The following is a 17393-nucleotide window of genomic DNA, read 5'->3' as shown; positions in this document are numbered from 1 at the left end:
CTGGGCACAGCGAGTTGGGCGTGATGGCAGTGTTTTCACGGCACAGAGTCCACTTAGCTTTCGGTAAATCGGCACGGAGAGCGGAAAGCCGGGCGGTTCGAGAGACGACGTAAAACGGCAGCATCTGTCCTCTGTGTCTCTTATATTCGCAGAACAGAGAATTTCTGTGGTTTAGATTTAGTAGTAGAATGCATTCTTAGAATTCGTTCGTGTGTCGTCAGCAAGCATTCTTGACATTTTTAACGTGGAAATGTTTTCTGATGAGCAGCTTGTTGGAAGGAATGGAAACTTTGGATGGGGCTGCTGGAGATGTGGATTTATTTTGGGTAATAAAATCGGAAGAAGCCTGTTCTCGCCTCCTTTACCTCGATCACATTAGTAAAAAAAAAAAATATATATATATATATATATATGTCCAGCTTTGTGAAACGGTGTGTTTTTAATAAAAGGGCCGATGAAAAGCGCCGACACAGCTGAAGGTCCGTTCAGTTTCTCTTGAAGAGCCAGTTTCTTCAGTCCTCCCAGTTGAGCCAGAAGTGAGAACCAGAATATGAAAACTCCAAATGAGAGAGAACTGCCGGGTATCATCTTTAAAATTAAGACTTTGAAGGCAAAGAGGTGCCCCTGGTGGAAGAGGCAGGGCAAAGGTCCACACACACAGTCCATGCTTTGTGGAGGGTTTTACCTGGGCGTTGGTTCCCAGCTGCAGGAATTACTGGCTCAGTTTCAACTTGCGTGTGTGTGTGTGTGTGTGTGTGTGTGTGTGCATGCGCACACAAACTGTGGAAATGGAATCACCTGAAATAACTCAAGCTCTCAGTCCAAATTTGTTCAAATTTTAAGTCAGTGTTAAATTCACCTGTACGATACATAACTGCTTTCTGCATATGTATATTTACATATATATGTGGCAGAAAGTATGCTTCCATACTTATTTGCACGCATGCTTACAGACGCACGGCGATGGGGCAGTTTGGAGGTCGGGGGAGTAGTGGCTCTGAAAGAGATTGTGTTGAATGCTAAAAAGGATTCAGCAGCTCTGAGGGATGGAGGGAGCTCCTTCCATCGCGTTGGGGCCAAACCTGAGAAGCTGTGGACTTTCGGTTTTGGAGCCCTTGTGAATGGGACCACAAAGTAGTCAGCGGTGGAGGGTTATGGTTTGACTGGCCACAAGGAGGAAGAGGGCAACTAATAGCGCAATATGATCGATCCATAACCAAGACTGAAAACTTGCACTCGTTTAGTCGAAATTCAGTCCTCTTTCGACTGTGGTTTACCTTCAGGCTGGAACTCACAATAGCTTCTCCAGGTGTATCAGCTGGATGAGAACATTGTGAAATGTCAGGGTGAATATGGCATAATCTTCAAACCCTGCGCTCCAGGGTAGAACCTGATACGGGTACGTAACGCTAAACGACAAGGATTTTAGAAGCTAAATGTGATGACCTTCTGCTTCTGTTCAAGCCTCTGGGCCATTTCTTACCAAGTCGGCTTTCATGAAGCACTGGTTCCGCAGTGCTAGCGATGCGTGTTATTTTGTTAGTGTCGAGGTGATGTCACTTTCCTACTCATGCTAAACATGTATCTAGCTGCCATCCTGCGGGGGGGATAAACATAGGTGATGTAATTTTCTCTAAAGGTGGTCCATCAGTGTGCTGCTAACAATATAGCCTGGACTCCTCCTTTCTACAGCGGTAAAGCTCCAGTCCACCTTAAGTCTCTGTTACCTGTCCCAGCTTTATTAGCATTACTGCCAGGTGAAGGTGCTCAGCATTATTAATGCTCACTTTGCATCATTTGCAGGTAGTAAATAAAATGGAATGAGATAGAAAGATGTGCTCTAAGGTCTCGGAGCACCATAGCAACCGAACTCCTGCCGGTCCAGGTGAGATGGCCTAGTTGGCGCTGTCACAAGCGTTGAAGGCTCTGTAAAGGATGACTTATAGGAAGCACAAGGGTGTGTATGTAGGAGGTTCAGTATCTTATTTGCTGGAGTTTGTGGAGAAGGTTTGTATCTACATTTATATATTTAGCAGACGCTTTTGTTCAAAGTGACTTCCAATGAACTCTGTGTAGTGTCATCAGCCCACACACCTTATTCATCAAGGTGACTTACACTGCTAGATACACTACTTACACTAGGTCACTCATCCATACATCAGTGGAGCACACACACACACTATGGGTGAACCTGAACAGCATCTCTTTGGAGTGTGGGAGGAAACCAGAGCACCTGAAGACTTACACTGCTACATACACTACTTACACTGGCTCACTCTTCCATACATCAGTGGAACACACTCTCACTCACACACTATGGGTGAACCTCAAGAGAGTGTCTTTGGAGTGTGGGAGGAAACCAGAGCACCCGGAGGAAACCCACGCAGACACGGGTAGAACATGCAAACTCCACACAGGCTGAGCGGAAATCGAACCCATGTCCTCTTGCTCCACCCAGGTGCTGTGAGACAGCAGCGCTACTTGCTGCGTCACCGTGCCGTCATTTGTGATCCTGTCTGTTGTATTTATTCTTATTAATGCTAATAATTGTTAAAGACCACACTGCCATGAAAATGTTTGAGATGCCCAAAAGGATCGGATTCATGTCACTCTGAGGTCCTCCTTCGATGAGGTTGTCCTACGCCAACACTTCACGTGTCCCGTCCTGTCTTCCAGATGACATGGCGTCCCCAGTACCGCAGCTCCAAGTTCCGGCACGTGTTTGGCAAGGCCGCCACCAAGGAGAACTGCTACGACGGCGTGCCCATCACCAGAAGCGTCCATGACAACCACTTCTGTGCCGTCAACCCGCGCTTCATCGCCGTCATCACAGAATGCGCCGGGGGCGGAGCCTTCCTCGTCATCTCCATTAACCACGTGAGCCGACGTCCGAGTCCGGGTTCGAGGGTGATGGTGGAAGGGGAAGCTCGGGTTTCCTCACGCTGGACTGAAGTGCTTCCCATGTCCTGACAGTGGCACACATTGCAGTTTTACCCCATCGAGTCAGGAGGAAGCGGCCCGAAGCAGCGCTGTGACAGCGACCGGCGTTTGACCTATGACCCTGCTTCCGATTGGCCCCCTGCGGGGCGTTTGGCTCCTGTTTTTTTTTTTGTCTCGAGGAATTTCTAACCGCATTCTTAACCCCACAGAAATATACATCATTGCCGAAGGAGTCGTCCTCCATCGCAAATATTTTCCACGCCGTTAATCTTTCAGACCCTTGAGCCGTCGGGAGTGTGTCTTACGTGAAACGATCGCACCTTTCGACTTGGCTTCCAGCAAACCGCCAGCTCAGGACCTCTTCACCCTCACGTCGGCGCAATTTATGTGCCTTAATTTCTTTCAGGCTTGCCGAGATTCATCAAAAGAAGCCCCCCCCCCCCCCAACTGTCCCATCAGGTTACCCCGGTGCGCTCAAGCCAAACAGACGCTCAGTGGAATGATTCCGCTCTTCTAAATCTCGGACCCGAAACCTCGGTTTTGTCCGCGTGACTGCGAGCGTGCATCTGGAATAACCGTGCCATTGTTCTCGGACGCATAAAACACGCCTGACTCTGCCCGCAGTCTAATAAAGCGGCTGCTCTTTCGTAGATAAGCTGTGGTTGCTCATGCGGTGGCGCCCAGGGCTGCACCAGCGCGTGCACACACACACACACACACACACACACACACACACACACACACACACACACACACCTGTGCTTACGGAGACAGGCTCTCTGGGTTGACATCATCCTGCCGTGTCAGCACACCCCTCCCCCCGGTGTTCCTCGCAGCAGCGATGTCATGAAGCGTCGCTGATGTCGGCCGTACCCGTGCCGGTTCGAACCTTCTCTTCTGTACAAGCGATGGAGTCATTGCTCCCACACACCGAGGGGCATGCGGGTAGGATCACGTTGCCCAATGCAGTTTCCCCATCCAGCTCTCACGACCTGTGCGATCGACACGAAACCCCTGACATCGTCCGGCTGCGATGTGGTAAATGTGGTAAACGCACGTTTGCACCGACCTCCTTTATTTTAAACGTAAGATTCGATTATGAGGTTTGCATGTACGAGATAATCGGCAGAGTTCGTTGGGAAGCCAAGTGTCCCGTTCGAGCCAAGATCCTGCGCCCCACCAGGTACAGTAGGTGTTGGCAGGTGAGGAGCTCCAGCCCAAGTGCGGACTTGCTCTTTCCGTCCCCAGCTGAGCTTTCACCTGGTATGCTCTCTGGGTCCTGTTCTGACTTGCGACGTTCCCTTCGTCGATATCCAGCTCATCTCGTAGCGGTGGAATAGCCACTTGGTAGGCTGTGTAGTAAATGTAGTATTCCCCAACGTTATAAAGGTGTGTTCCCGGAGAAGCCCTTGTAAAGCGAGTTCTCATAACTCAAAGACATAATTAAATATCAGCAGTAATTATTTATTTTTTTTTTTTTAAGAGCTCCAAAGCCTTGAGACTAACACCCATTTGTGCCAAAATATCGCTATTAAAATTAGTTCCTAACCAAACATAACAAGGTAGTTTCCCGAACCGATGGATGCGTAACTGTGTACGGCTCTCTGCCTGCGCTTCTTCAGCTCATCCGTAGCAGTTTCGCGATGCGCACACAGTGTGCGTTTCCCCTGGGTGCCCCAATTTTCTCCCACAGTCCAAAGACATGGCTTTCGGGGGGATTTGTGACTCTAGATTGCCTACCGTGTGTGTGTGTGTGTGTGTGTGTGTGTGTGTGTGTGTGTGTGTTACTGTTCTGCTTTATGGATGATGAGTGACTGTAGGGAGTTTACTGTAGTATATCTAACACTGTAAGTCATCTTGGGTAAAGGTGTTGGATGACTACTAGTTACTGTAAATCGCTTGGGGGGGGGGAAAAGTGTTTGCTCAATGAATAAATGTCTCATGCTGCTCTGCTGTCAAGCACTGCGCAAAATCTAAATTGGCACACACAGACACATTGGCCGAACCGCTTGTCCCATACAGGGTCGCGGGGAACCGAGCCTAACCCGGCAACACAAGGCATAAGGCTAGAGGGGGAGGGGACGCACCCAAGCGGGACTCAAACCGCAGACCCACCGGAGAGCGGGACCCGGCATCCAAATTCGAGCCTCGTAAACACAAAGAAATGCCTCGTGACACAGGGTACCGAACTCCTCCTAAAGTCAAATTCTCATAACGTATGGATGTATCTTAGACTATGACGGTAGTTACATGTATCGCACGCTTTCCCCGTAAGCGACTTGCACTGATTCGCCCCTTTCTACAGCTGGGTAATTTTTACCGCACCAGTTGAGGGTAAGTGCCGTGATCAAGGGTACAGCGGGAGGGGGGATTCGAACAGGAGTCCTTTGAGCCCAAAGTCGGTAGTTCTAACCACTACGCCACCTGCTGGACACGTACATAACCTTGAATTAAATACCGTGCACCGATGCTGGTGGGCAAATTTGGCTTTTGTCCGTTTTACTGCCAGGGAAGCGGATTACTGCGACTTCGCGTCTGCGGTTCCTTTTTTGGCCCGTCTGCCGCACGCGTAAGGACTTTCCGGAAAAGTGCGTTGGCTCGCTGAGGGAAATGGTGTCGCAACACTGTGTGTGTGCGTTCGGTCTTGCGACGTGAAGAATGTCCCGTTTCTTTCGGTTGCGTTTGAGGCTCCAAGGTAAGGAAACGCCTACATGCGGTACGGTGAACAGGGTCCCTTGGGGGTCCAGGGTCCCCGTGCTCAAATCCTCCACATCCCCCCCCCCCCCACTCGCGTTCCAGGACGCACGGGCATCCGGGAGCAAACCTGCCTTCGCGGCGACTAGACGCTCCGGGTTTTATCGAACTTCAGCTCCTCACCTCAGCCGCTGACTGGGCGCACGAATTGACTGAGCGGAATGATGAAGGGTTCTGGTGGAGTAAGACCTGGGGAGGTGGGCTCTCGCTCCTAACCCCCAACCGTCTTTCTGTATCTCTCATCAGACGGGGAAGGTGGACCCCCACCACCCCAAGGTGTCCGGACACCGGGGCAACGTGATGGACGTGAAGTGGAACCCTTTCAACGACTACTGTATAGCCTCCTGCTCTGAGGACACCACGGTCCGTCCAGAGATATTGTTAATAATTAATATCATCATCTGAGTAATTGGTTAATTATTTATTATTTATCATTATTAATTCTGCCAGTTCGGAGTGACACGTGATCATGCATTCCTTCTAATTCCTTTCACCGTCAGTCATGCGGCTCCTGTGTTGTTGCTCTTGGTGAACAGGTGAAAATCTGGGACATTCCTAAGCACGGTGTGCTGAAGAACATCACGGTTCCACGGAAGGAGCTGCAGGGTCACTCCCGGCGCGCGGGGCTGATCGAGTGGCATCCGACAGCCAACAACGTGCTCTTCAGCACGGGCTACGACTACAAGGTGAGGAGCGGCTTCGCAAATGGGCCGTTCTGTGTTCCGCAAGATCGCATCTAGTGCTGGTAGCATTTAGGCGACAAAAACAGGACTTAACGCCATCATGGGTATGTGGAGGAGTTGGGGGGGTGGGGGTTTACCTTTGCACTTCATTCATCAAACAGTTTTCTCCAAAATGGCATGTAACCAGTTTGAACGAAAGTGCATGTCACAGCAGATGAGATGCTTCGATGGAGAGAGATGAATGTCGAAGTTCAGATAGTTTGAATCCAACTTGCATGACCGTCTTCCTGTAAAACTAAGTAATGTGACAAACGAAGATGATCTTCGGCGATGGCTCGATTTCAAGTTTCTTGGACAGATGAGTGATGAGCTTTGTTTTGAGATGCTGCTTGAAGGTTCAGCAGCTCTGGGGGAAAGAGGGAGGTCATTCCACTGAGCCAAGTCTGAGAACAGAGGTAGAGAGGCGCAAATGCTCCTGCTGGCGTGTGGGGAACTTTCAACTAAATACTGATATGTGGGGCAATGGGGATGGTTAAAAAAGTGAGAAAGAGCTCTGATACAGCAGTAGGAACCTTCTAGAAAATCAGGGAGATGTATGTTCACCTGTGTCCTCGTGTAACTTTGGAGCAGACTGAGCTCTCTTGGTGTGGAAAAGGTGAATGTTGTGTGTGGGGTGAGCGGAGATCTGCGGAAACTGGCACGGGTGTGTGGATACAGCCTCCGAGCGAGCGGCTTTTTTCCGTTTTCCCGCTGAGGACGCGCTCCGTTGGCGGCGCAAGACCCGTCTTGTTCCACACATGCGTCCCGCTTCCTCGGATTCTCTTGCAGCGGCGCGTCGGCCCCAGGGAGTCTTGGGCTCACCTGGGTGTGTGACTGACACACAGCGCTAGTTAAGCACCTGCAGCTCTTGCTTCCTGCTCGACTCTCTATCCCACCCCAACGTGCAGGTGATGGTGTGGAACCTGGACTCCCCGGAGCAGGTGATCAAGAACCCGGTGAAGACCATCAGCCTCCACACGGACGTGGTGCTTTCTATGTCCTTCAACACGGACGGCAGCCTCATGGCCACTTCCTGCAAGGACAAGAAGATCCGGGTCATTGACCCCCGTACCGGGACGCTCCTGCAGGTCTGTGTGCGTCTGTACGAGTCATTCTTGCCACCTCCAGGTTTTTTTTTTTTTTTTATTGTTTATGATATAAAATATTTTATGTGGTTATTTTAATTTTTAAAAATAGGTTAACGCATTAGTCTGGATTTTGGCTCCAGTGCTAAGGAATAATAGAGTTCCTGCTTTTTTGGCTGGAAACTTGAGTTTGATGTGCTCCTTTTGGAGCGGCAGCTGGTTGAGACAGCAGGTGGCGTGGTAGTTAGAGCTGCCACCTTGCACTGGGAGGAAATAGGTTTGAATCCCACCTACTGCTGTGGTTCTCTTGAGCAAGGTACTTAGTCTAAAATGTTAAAACCTGAGCAAGGTGATGGGGGGGGGGGGGGGGAGCAGAGTTTTGTGCTTGGAAGGGCTATAACATTTTTTTTTTTTCCCCAAAACTCAGTGTGTCCACCCTAGCACATGTGTTGTGGTTCCTCTTCAATTTGAATTGGACCCTTTTGGGAGCCTTGATGCACACCAGCTCTTGGTTGGATTTATAGACTAAAGTTTCCTGGCATCATCCATGAACCATCATCAAAAAAGAGAGTTTCCTTTCACAACAGAACCACTATTGTGTGGACAGCAGGTGGCGTAGTGGTTAGAGCTGCTTTCTTTAAACTCATGGGACTCAGGTTCAAATCCCACCTCCTGCTGTAGTACTCTTGATGAAGGTGTTTACCCTGAATTGACACAGTAAAAATTACCCAGTGGTATAAAAGGGTAAGCCATTGCAAGTCGCTTAGCTTTGTGAGTTGGCCCCACTGTTGGCAGTGCAGGCTACAGGGATGGGTCAGTGTCCTTTTGCTTTGGGCCCCTTCAACACCACACATCCAAAACTGACACCTGGGGTCAACATGGAACACCTGTGCACCGTTTCTCTCTGCACACATCAGCTTCGAGCACCGGCATCCGCTTTGTACTGATTTCCATGTGTGTTTATTAATTAGTTTATGCAACAAGCAACTTCTCCTTGTCGATTTTTATTTATCTATTTTAGTAATGATAAATATTTAAAAATCTTTGAATGTTTGTGGTGGCACAGTGAGTAGCACTGCTGTCTCATAGCGCCTGGGAGGTGTGAGAGAACATGGGTTTGATCCCCACTCAGTGTGTGTGGAGTTTGCATGTTCTCTGTGTCTGGGTGGGTTTCCTCTGTGTGCTCTGGTTTCCTCCCACACTCCAAAGACCTGCTGTTCAGGTTCACCCATGGTGTGTGAGTGACAGAGAGAATTGTGTTCCATTAATGTATGGATGAGTGACCCAGTGTAAGTAGTGTAAGTCACCGTGGTGAATAAGGTGTGTGGGCTCATAACACTACATACAATTCATTGGAAGCTGCTTTGGAGAAAAGTGTCTGATAAGTAAATGTAAATATCTTAAATTTCGGATGCCTCAGCCAGAGCATTCAAGTGTTTTTTTTTTTTTTCCTTTTTTTTCTCTCCTTGCTTTATTTCAGGTGGCCAACAGCAAGTTGCATAAAGCCAACAAAGTGTTATTTCTGGGAAACCTGAAGATGCTCCTCTCCACTGGAAATTCTCGCTGGAACCAGAGGCAGATTGCCCTCTGGGATCAGGTAGGGGAAACCCTGCCCACTCAGCTTGTACCGCCCTCTAGTGGCGGTGGTGTGGGGCCCCATCCGTGCGCTGCTCCCTCATTGTGCTGGTTTTACTCTTCTTTTGGCACAAGAAGTTTCAGAATAAAAACAACACGGCAGTGCTTAGAAGAGTACAAACACAGCAGTATACTGTGAAGGTTATTGCATGCACGGCGGCACAGCGCGTAGCCTCAATGTGTTCGGATGCGGGTTCGATCCCAGCTCAGTCTATGGGGAGTGTTCGTGTTTTTCCCGCAGTGTGTGTGTGTGTTACACTGAATGACTCTAGGGAATTCAGTGCAGCATATCTAACATTTTGAGTCCCATTGAATAAAGGTGTATTTTAAACGCTGCATGGCAATCAGTGCGTGTCACTATTGGGAAAGGCGTCTGTTGAATGAATGTAAATCTGATTTATGAAGGGTGTGAGGGGATCTTAACTTGGGGTCTGTGAACTTGGATGGGGGGGAAAAACACGCATCTTTATTTTCCCTAACGTCTAAATTGTAGCATCCTTAAGTTATGAATGTAGGCAATATTAATATTCTGATAACTCTGTTTCAGTATAACTGGTTTCTATTGTAATCCTATGTATTTTATTCCATGCATTGAAATACATTATTCTGAGAAGGGGCCCAAAGGCTTCAGCACACTGCCAAAGGGGTCAGTGGAATAAGAAAGGTTTAAAAAATTTAAAAAGAAAAGAAAAAAAAAAAGAAAAAAAAACCCGATCTAGGGCATTTTTTTCCCCCGCAGAATTACTTTGTTCAGCTGATTCTCTGCAACGTGTGTGTGTGTGTGTGTGTGTGTGTGTGTGTGTGTGTGTGTGTGTGTGTGTGTCTTTCAGGAGGACCTCTCTGTGCCTTTGTTGGAGGAGGACCTGGATGGCTCCTCCGGGGTGCTCTTCCCTTTCTACGACCCTGACACCCATATGCTCTACATCGCCGGGAAGGTATTTTCATTCTCGCATCCCTTAGCAGCTGAGCCGAAGTCAGTATGTGGGTCGGAAGCATCCTTGCGTGATGAAGGCTTGCGCTCGGCGAGAGGGAGCGCCGGAGCCGTGTGCGGTTAAGGTGTCGGAGCAGAGCCGTGATGGTGGCGTGATTGCAGGGGGCCGTCTGTTTGATTCCAGGGCGACGGGAACATCAGGTACTACGAGATCAGCTCGGAGAAGCCCTACATCCAGTTCCTCACCGAGTACCGCTCCCTGCTGCCCCAGAAAGGGATGGGTGAGCGCGCTGCAATGTGGTCACCTACCCTTCTTATCCCCCCCTCACTCTTTCTCTCTCTCCCCATCTTGTCGTGAACAACCTGCACTGGCAGTGTTTTTTTTGTGTGTGTGCGTGCGCGCGTGCGCGTGCACATGCATCTCCCTTGACGCGGACCCCTCCCCCCCGTCAGGGATCATGCCAAAGAGAGGCTTGGATGTGAGCTCCTGCGAGGTGTTCCGGTTCTACAGACTGGTGACAATCAAGAGCCTCATCGAGCCCCTCGCCATGATCGTGCCCCGCAGGGTGGGTAGCGTCCTCGCACCAGTCCGGGGCTCCGCTCCAGCACCGTTCCTGCATCGCCGGTGGTCACTCGCAACTGTGAATCACACTTCTGTTTGTTTGCTTTTCTGTTTGTCTCACACCTGCAGTCAGAGTCCTACCAGGAGGACATCTACCCCATGACTGCGGGCTGTGAACCTGCCTTGATGGCAGAAGAGTGGCTGTCTGGGATGGATAAAGGTCAGAGCCCTTCCTCCAGAGATGTGCAATGGGACCCTTTACACTGTCCAAACAATCCAGTGCATAACACTATTTTTTAAATGTATATTCCGGAATTTAAAAAGAAATAAAGTAACTGGGAGAAAGGGGTTGGTAAATCAGTAAGATGAAACCCAAAAAATATATATTATAATTTTAAAGCCTACAGCCTTCAATACATAACATCAGTATAACTTTTTTTGCTAAGCTAAAACTGGAAAGAAGTGTATTCTTCACCATTATATTAAACTAATTTTTAATTATCTATTTATAATATATTGATTAATTATTATAGAATTTTTTAAAAATATCATCTAATTTTTCTCCACACTACCAGGACATTAGGTGAAATAAAACACAATTTACTAAAACATACCTTTAATTCAGATTAACAGGCATAGAATTGTAATTAAAAATATTTTTTAATTAAAATTTGTTAAATTCCAGACAATTTTATCATGAGAGCATGAACTGTACGTTTAATATTGTCCGTTGATCCTAAATTTCACGTTCATTCGTATGAGACGGTGCATACAGTAAGACTTACTCTGTGTTCAGGTAATTCCTGGTAAACTGGCATTTCCGTGCTTCTCGGGTCCCATCCTGTTGAGATGAGCTGAGCGAAGAATTAGGAATAACTGCGGAAAATTAATGTTAAGGCAACACGGGACTTTATGCTCAAATGAGCGCCAGCAGACACAGTAATGGATAAAGACGCACACTTGAAACCAGATGGTTGCTGGGTCAAGTCCCAGGAGAGTCAGTACCGCTGCATCCTTAGAAGGTGCTTGACTTGTCATAAAATCTCCGTTATTATACTGGAGCGTAAATTGTTGGCAGCTTTGGGTAAAGTGTCAACTGAGTGATAAATTAATGGTGAATAATATTGTCAGGGTTTATTCCACAATTCCAGTCTTGCTTTGATTCACAGGAGGGTGACCCCCCATGGACGATATATGTCTGTTTTTGTTGTCACCCCACCTCTGAAGGCATCTAATTTCCGGCGTGAAGAGGTTAACGGAAGGTTAATTAATGGCGAAAAATGACCGTTTGTCGCAGGAGTTTGCAGAGATGAATGATGATGAGTGTAATTCGATGTGAGAAGCAGTCATCGGTTTACCCTTTGACTCGCGTGGAATTGGTTTCCTAGTATTTTCTCTTTCAGCTAAAACCTTTTCATCACACGTGAGCCTTTCTCTGCAATATTTTGCCAAAAGTAACAAGAATGAATAAATGAATGAATGAAAAACTGTACTGAAGTTCAACGTCACCAAGGTGGTCCTCGATTTCCTGCAGCGTTCGTTCCCTCGGCCCCGTCGCAAGTCCACTTCAGCATTATATAAACCATCATTATATAAACCATAAGGATGTATGAAAATTGAATGCACATAACGCTACGCTCCGTAACAGAGCTTTCTTATGTTTTTCACTAATTCCGCACATTATATATGTTAAAATAATAATACAAAATAATTAATCTAAATGCAGTACGGTATGTTGTTTTTGTGGTGCGGTGTTTTCGCTTTCGTTCCGTAATCTTTTGTTTTGCACTTTCGTTTCAGAGCGGTCACATTTTCGTTTGTTAGACATTGTAAAAATAAAGAAATAACTTGAATAGAATCGCTAGCAAAACACTCTACGGATCAAAGCAGGTTTTTGTAAATGAAAAAATAAAGTTGCTAATAGACACTTTCCGAATCTAAGAATTGCGGCTGTGCTGCAGAGCCGTCGGCCGATGTTGGAGCGCTTGTCCCGACGCATTATGACCAAATGTTGGGACTCGAAAGTAATGCCGTAAGGTTGATGGGACGCATGTGCTAAGTCGACCGCACCGGACCACCCGTAGCGTATTTCCGAGGCCCAGTTTTCAGGACAGACTCTGTGCGGCGGGAGACGCTCTGTGGACACCGATGACCGCCGTGCGTAATTCTCAGCGGGCTGTCCTGTCCCGTCCCGTTGCGGTCCAGGCCCTGTGCTCATGTCTCTGAAGCCGGGCGCCAAACCACCGGATGCGTACCCGGGCTCCACGGAGGGCAAAGACCAGAGCGGCGTCCCGAACCCGCAGCGCTCCCAAAGCCGCCCGGACCGGCTGGAGCTCTCCTACATCCGGGGGAACCTCGATACCAAAGAGTCCAAGATGCCCGACGCCCTCGGCGACCTCAAGAGCAGGACGGAAGACAAGGTTCAAGACAAAGTGGTGACGGGAGTGTCCAACGGGTGCGACCTCCTGCAGTGCTCTCCTCCTAAGACGGAGAACGAGGTACGACCGCTCCTTCTGGAAAGACAACTCCGCCGTCTCCTACTGCGTGCTGCTCTCCAGCACTGTTGTACTTGCCTTATAAAGGAAACAGCAGGTGGCGTAGTGGTGAGAGCCTTTGGACTTGATGAACGCAGGTTCAAATCCCAACTTGTGCTGTAGCGCCCTTGAGCAAGGTACTTACCCTAAACTGCTCCGGTAAAAATTACCCAGCTGTACAAACGAGTAAATGACTCTAAGTGGTTTGACATTTTAAGGTGCTTTATAGCATCAGCTAAATGAATAAATAAATGTGGTAAAACTGTAAAGTTTCCCGGGAAAATCAAACTTTTTTTTTTCCTTTTCACCGCATGGGCTGTAGATTTTGGTAACGGTGACGTGTACATTAATGTTCCCACTGCTTTTCTCCAAAGCAACTTGCAATGTTAAGGTTACAATTATTTACCAGTTTATACAGCTGGGTAATTTTACTGGAGCAATTCAGGGTAAGTACCTTACTCAAGGGTACTACAGCAGATGGTGGGATTTGAACCTGTAACATTTGGGTCCAAAGACAGCAGCTGTAACACTCCGGAGTCAGCTCTCCCATGTGCAATTTGGCTGCAGTGGGTAGTGCAATACTTCCAGAATCTGCCTTGCGATCAAAGGTTCTGGGTTCGAATCCCCCTCCTGCTATAGTACCTGTGATCAAGGGACTTATGCTGAACTGACACGGTAACTATTACCCTCATTTATAAATGGGTAAATCATTCTAAGCAGCGTAATGCAGAGACCCAACATGGTAAGTCACCTTGAGGAAAAGTGTCAGATGAATATTATTACTATTATGGGGGCGAGGTGGCGCAGCAGGTTTGACCAGGTCCTGCTCTCCGGTGGGTCTGGGGTTCAAGTCCCGCTTGGGGTGCCTTGCAACAGACTGGCGTCCCGTCCTGGGTGTGTCCCCTCCCTCTCCAGCCTTGCGCCCTGTGTTGCTGGGTTAAGCTCCGGTTCACCGCAACCCCACTTGGGTTTCAGACTGTGTGCACGTGTGTGTGTGTGTTTTATTATTATTCTAATAATAATAATAATACGATTGCTGCAGGGCATCAGGCTCTGGAATCACCTTGCTTCCAGTTAGGGACCCATCGGTCCAACATAACATCATGACGGCAGATGTGGCGACCAACAAAAGATACCATGGTGTTCTCCCGAGGTTTTTGTCGCGAACTCATGGGCCACGCAGGGACTGTGGACTAATCGGTGCTAAAGGGACGTGTGTCTACGTTGTCCACCCCGCAGCTCCTCCAAACGTTCTACCGGCAGCAGGAAGAGATCCGGCGCCTCAGGGAGCTGCTGGGACAGAGGGACGTGCGGATAAAGCAGCTGGAGCTGGAGATCAAGAACGTGAGGAACTCCCGGGGCCCCTACTGAATGGCCGGTCCTGGCCCCGCCCCCTTGGGCTGGGCGTGGCCCCGTCGGCCGACGCTCCGGATTTTTCCTGAGCAACGAGGGCCCTGTTCTTCTGGGCTCTTCTGGGCTCTTCTGGACTCCACCTGTGAACAGCACCTTCTCCGTGGAGAGCTGCCCCAGCTGAGCCTTGCACGAGACACCTCGTACACCGCTGCACATTCCTAGCACACCCCTGTCGGCATCCTTTTTTTTTTTTTTTCCAGCCTTCATCGCTGTGCTAAAAACCCAATGCTTGTATTATTATTTTTTTTTTTTTAAAGCTTTTTTTATCAACTTGTTTACACCTGTGTGCAGCTGAACGATGCTGATCTTCCCTTGTTGGGAATCGCTCGAGGACAATTGAATGTCTGACCTTGCGACACACTGAATTTGCTTCTTTCCCGTTTTCCTAATTTGTATATTTTAATTATGGTACGTTGACAGTAGACTGACACCAGCTGCCTGCTGACAGAAGTTAAACGCAATTTTTTTATATTATGATTTGCTTTTAAATGATGGTGATTAGAATGAAATTCTGCTCTTGACAATTAAACTGCCGATTTAGTTTTTCCTGTAGTTGATAAACTGGGTTTAAATTAAATTAATAGTGGGTATAATTTATACCAGTGCATATCAGGTGCTTCTTTTAGTGTTTTTAGTATTGCAATTTATTTATATTTTATTTTGATTTTAGGGTAATAACTCAGCCAAATGAATCATTGTGTACAACTTCTGAACTTCTGCAGCTCAGCACAGCTGTGCTGTCATATCTGCCATGAGTATTCAGGGAGACCCAGAGCTTTGCAGCATCTTCCTCCTTCATGATGTAGCTCTCAGGGCCACGGAAGCTCTCTGCTGGGAAATTTGCGGAGCAGGAACGGTCAGCTCGGCGTGGGCTCTTCATCTCGTCGGCTTCGCTTGTTCACTGGGATCGACCGCGTGCCGTGAGAAATGGGGGAAGGGCAAAGAGCCAACCGTCGGTCGTCTGAGGTTCCCGGTTCAACACCGATTTGTTTAGACCGTTCATTTTTACGAATGTCTCGTTTTGCACGTTTGTCTGAGGCGGTCCTGGACACGATCGCAGCGCCAACACAATCGCTGCGATTGCGTCCAAGCACTTCTCAAAGACTCATGATGGGCAAAGGCTGGAGCAAATGGACACATCTGGTTTTTAGATGGGATAGAGTTGATAGAATCACAACTTTTCAGAAGGAGCACCAAACTGGAACACAGGAGAAGAGAAAAGGGATTCTCTCGTGTTGACGAGAAGCATCCGGTTTGTTCAGATATCACTGCTCCACTATGGGTAGGACGGGGTCTTCAGAGGTGACACAAAGCGACTGGCGTTTTTTTGTTTTTAAGGGCATTGATCTCAGTTCAACCTGCAGGTAGCACTGAACTGCGGACTTCTTTCAAAATGTGAAAACGCAGCGGTTACAGCGAAGGTCCCACCACCTCCTCTGGATGCTATGCCTGTACAGTGGCTGTGGATAGTGAAGAATTTGATGAGAAACATCCAGATACCCAAGTTGGGCGATCGTGTTTTTGCTTCAAGGGAATGTAGAGATGTCTGTTGGGAAGAGGAGCACGAGGGATGCATTCTCAGCAGATGGAATCGCACCTCTTGGTCTTCGATGTGGGCTCTTTGAGTCATTGAGCGCCCCGCTGCTCCATGTGCAAGAACAAATCACATTTCTTGTCCGTTATAATCGCTGACCAAGCAGGAAACAAATCCCAACGAGCTAGTTCGGCCAAATTCTGAGCTGCTCAAGCTTCCGTCTCACCATAGGCCGACAACTGTAGCAAGAAAATGGCAGGCTTCCTTGACATGGGTGATGGGCACTTGCAGTTTTAAGTTTTTTCAGTCCATGACACTCATTTTTTAAAAAAAAAAAAAAGAAAAAAAAACAAAATTCTGAAAGGGAGGATCTTGAGTCATACATATCAACAAGTGGTGTGGTTGTACGGAAGTCAAAGATGTGACCAGTTTGAATCAGTGAACAGGGGAAGACTCGTTGAGTCTGGTTCGATCTCTTTGGCCGATCATCTTCGTAAATCATTGCCGTCAATCTCAACACGGTTAGGGTCCAAGTTGCAGAACAATCCATCTCAAAAGTGAAATATCAAATAGCAGTCATCACACCTGCTCAGACTTGCTTTACTACACCAGTCCCTTAAGTAGTAATTACATCATGCACAGCAGGTTTGTTATGCTGCAGAAAGAATGTCAGGTTTGTTAGGAAATCTAAGTGCACAGTGAGGAGTGACTGCACAATGAGTTTTATTTTCCATGTTGCTGGTGAAGATGTGTACCAGTGCATATAAAAGCAGTGACTAAATGCATAACTGGATTCAATGCATTTATAACTGACAGTGTCTTGCTTTCCTGCTGCTGTTGGTTCTTAGAGCTGCGAGTGCTAAGAGTTTCACAGCTGTAAAATCACCTGCAGAGAAGTTGTCCATTCCTCTAGCATTCACTGCCAACTGCAATGTAACCCAGCAGGATGGTGACAATGACTTGGAGGGGAGTCTGCAAGGAAGCCCAACTGAATTCAAAGCACGTTAATTTCACTGGGGTTCTTAAAATGGAATTGTAGAGATCGGGGTCACCTGACATTGTGCTTCAGGCTGGCTGGGAATGTATTGTGCAATTGCTGCCCATTCAAAATACATGCTGGCTTTTATACCAATAAGAAGCAATGCATGTATCTGGAATTGAGGTGGTCATGCTGACAGCACCTGATGCCTTTGTGTGTGTGTAGTATGGTACTAATTGACCCCCTTTGCCAGAATGATGTTTTACACAAGTTTTTTTCCACATATATGTTGAATATCCTCCTG

At 47.8% G+C, this 17393-nt stretch overlaps 1 protein-coding gene across 4 annotated transcripts in view; it reads left to right on the top strand.

Annotated features, from left to right (window-relative positions):
- The window catches only part of coro2aa (coronin 2Aa), a 29805-nt gene extending 14632 nt beyond the window's left edge, over positions 1–15173 (top strand). For 3 of the 4 annotated variants that reach the window (XM_018735966.2, XM_018735965.2, XM_018735968.2), the window contains exons 2-12: positions 2677–2877; positions 5941–6057; positions 6231–6380; positions 7325–7504; positions 8982–9098; positions 9967–10071; positions 10252–10348; positions 10521–10633; positions 10759–10849; positions 12835–13127; positions 14403–15173. In XM_018735966.2, the coding sequence (XP_018591482.1) occupies positions 2677–2877; positions 5941–6057; positions 6231–6380; positions 7325–7504; positions 8982–9098; positions 9967–10071; positions 10252–10348; positions 10521–10633; positions 10759–10849; positions 12835–13127; positions 14403–14534 (1596 nt within the window). In that variant the 3' untranslated portion in view covers positions 14535–15173. Of the gene's footprint in view, positions 1–1856; positions 1886–2676; positions 2878–5940; positions 6058–6230; positions 6381–7324; positions 7505–8981; positions 9099–9966; positions 10072–10251; positions 10349–10520; positions 10634–10758; positions 10850–12834; positions 13128–14402 lie in introns of those variants that run through there. The other variant, XM_018735967.2, reaches the window with a different exon arrangement.
- Positions 15174–17393: the final 2220 nt, after the last annotated feature.

This window comes from Scleropages formosus, chromosome 16 (genome assembly GCF_900964775.1).
Source record: "Scleropages formosus chromosome 16, fSclFor1.1, whole genome shotgun sequence".
NCBI lineage: Eukaryota > Metazoa > Chordata > Actinopteri > Osteoglossiformes > Osteoglossidae > Scleropages > Scleropages formosus.
Note: the sequence above shows the minus strand (reverse complement) of the source record. Positions and strands in the feature narration are given on the sequence as shown.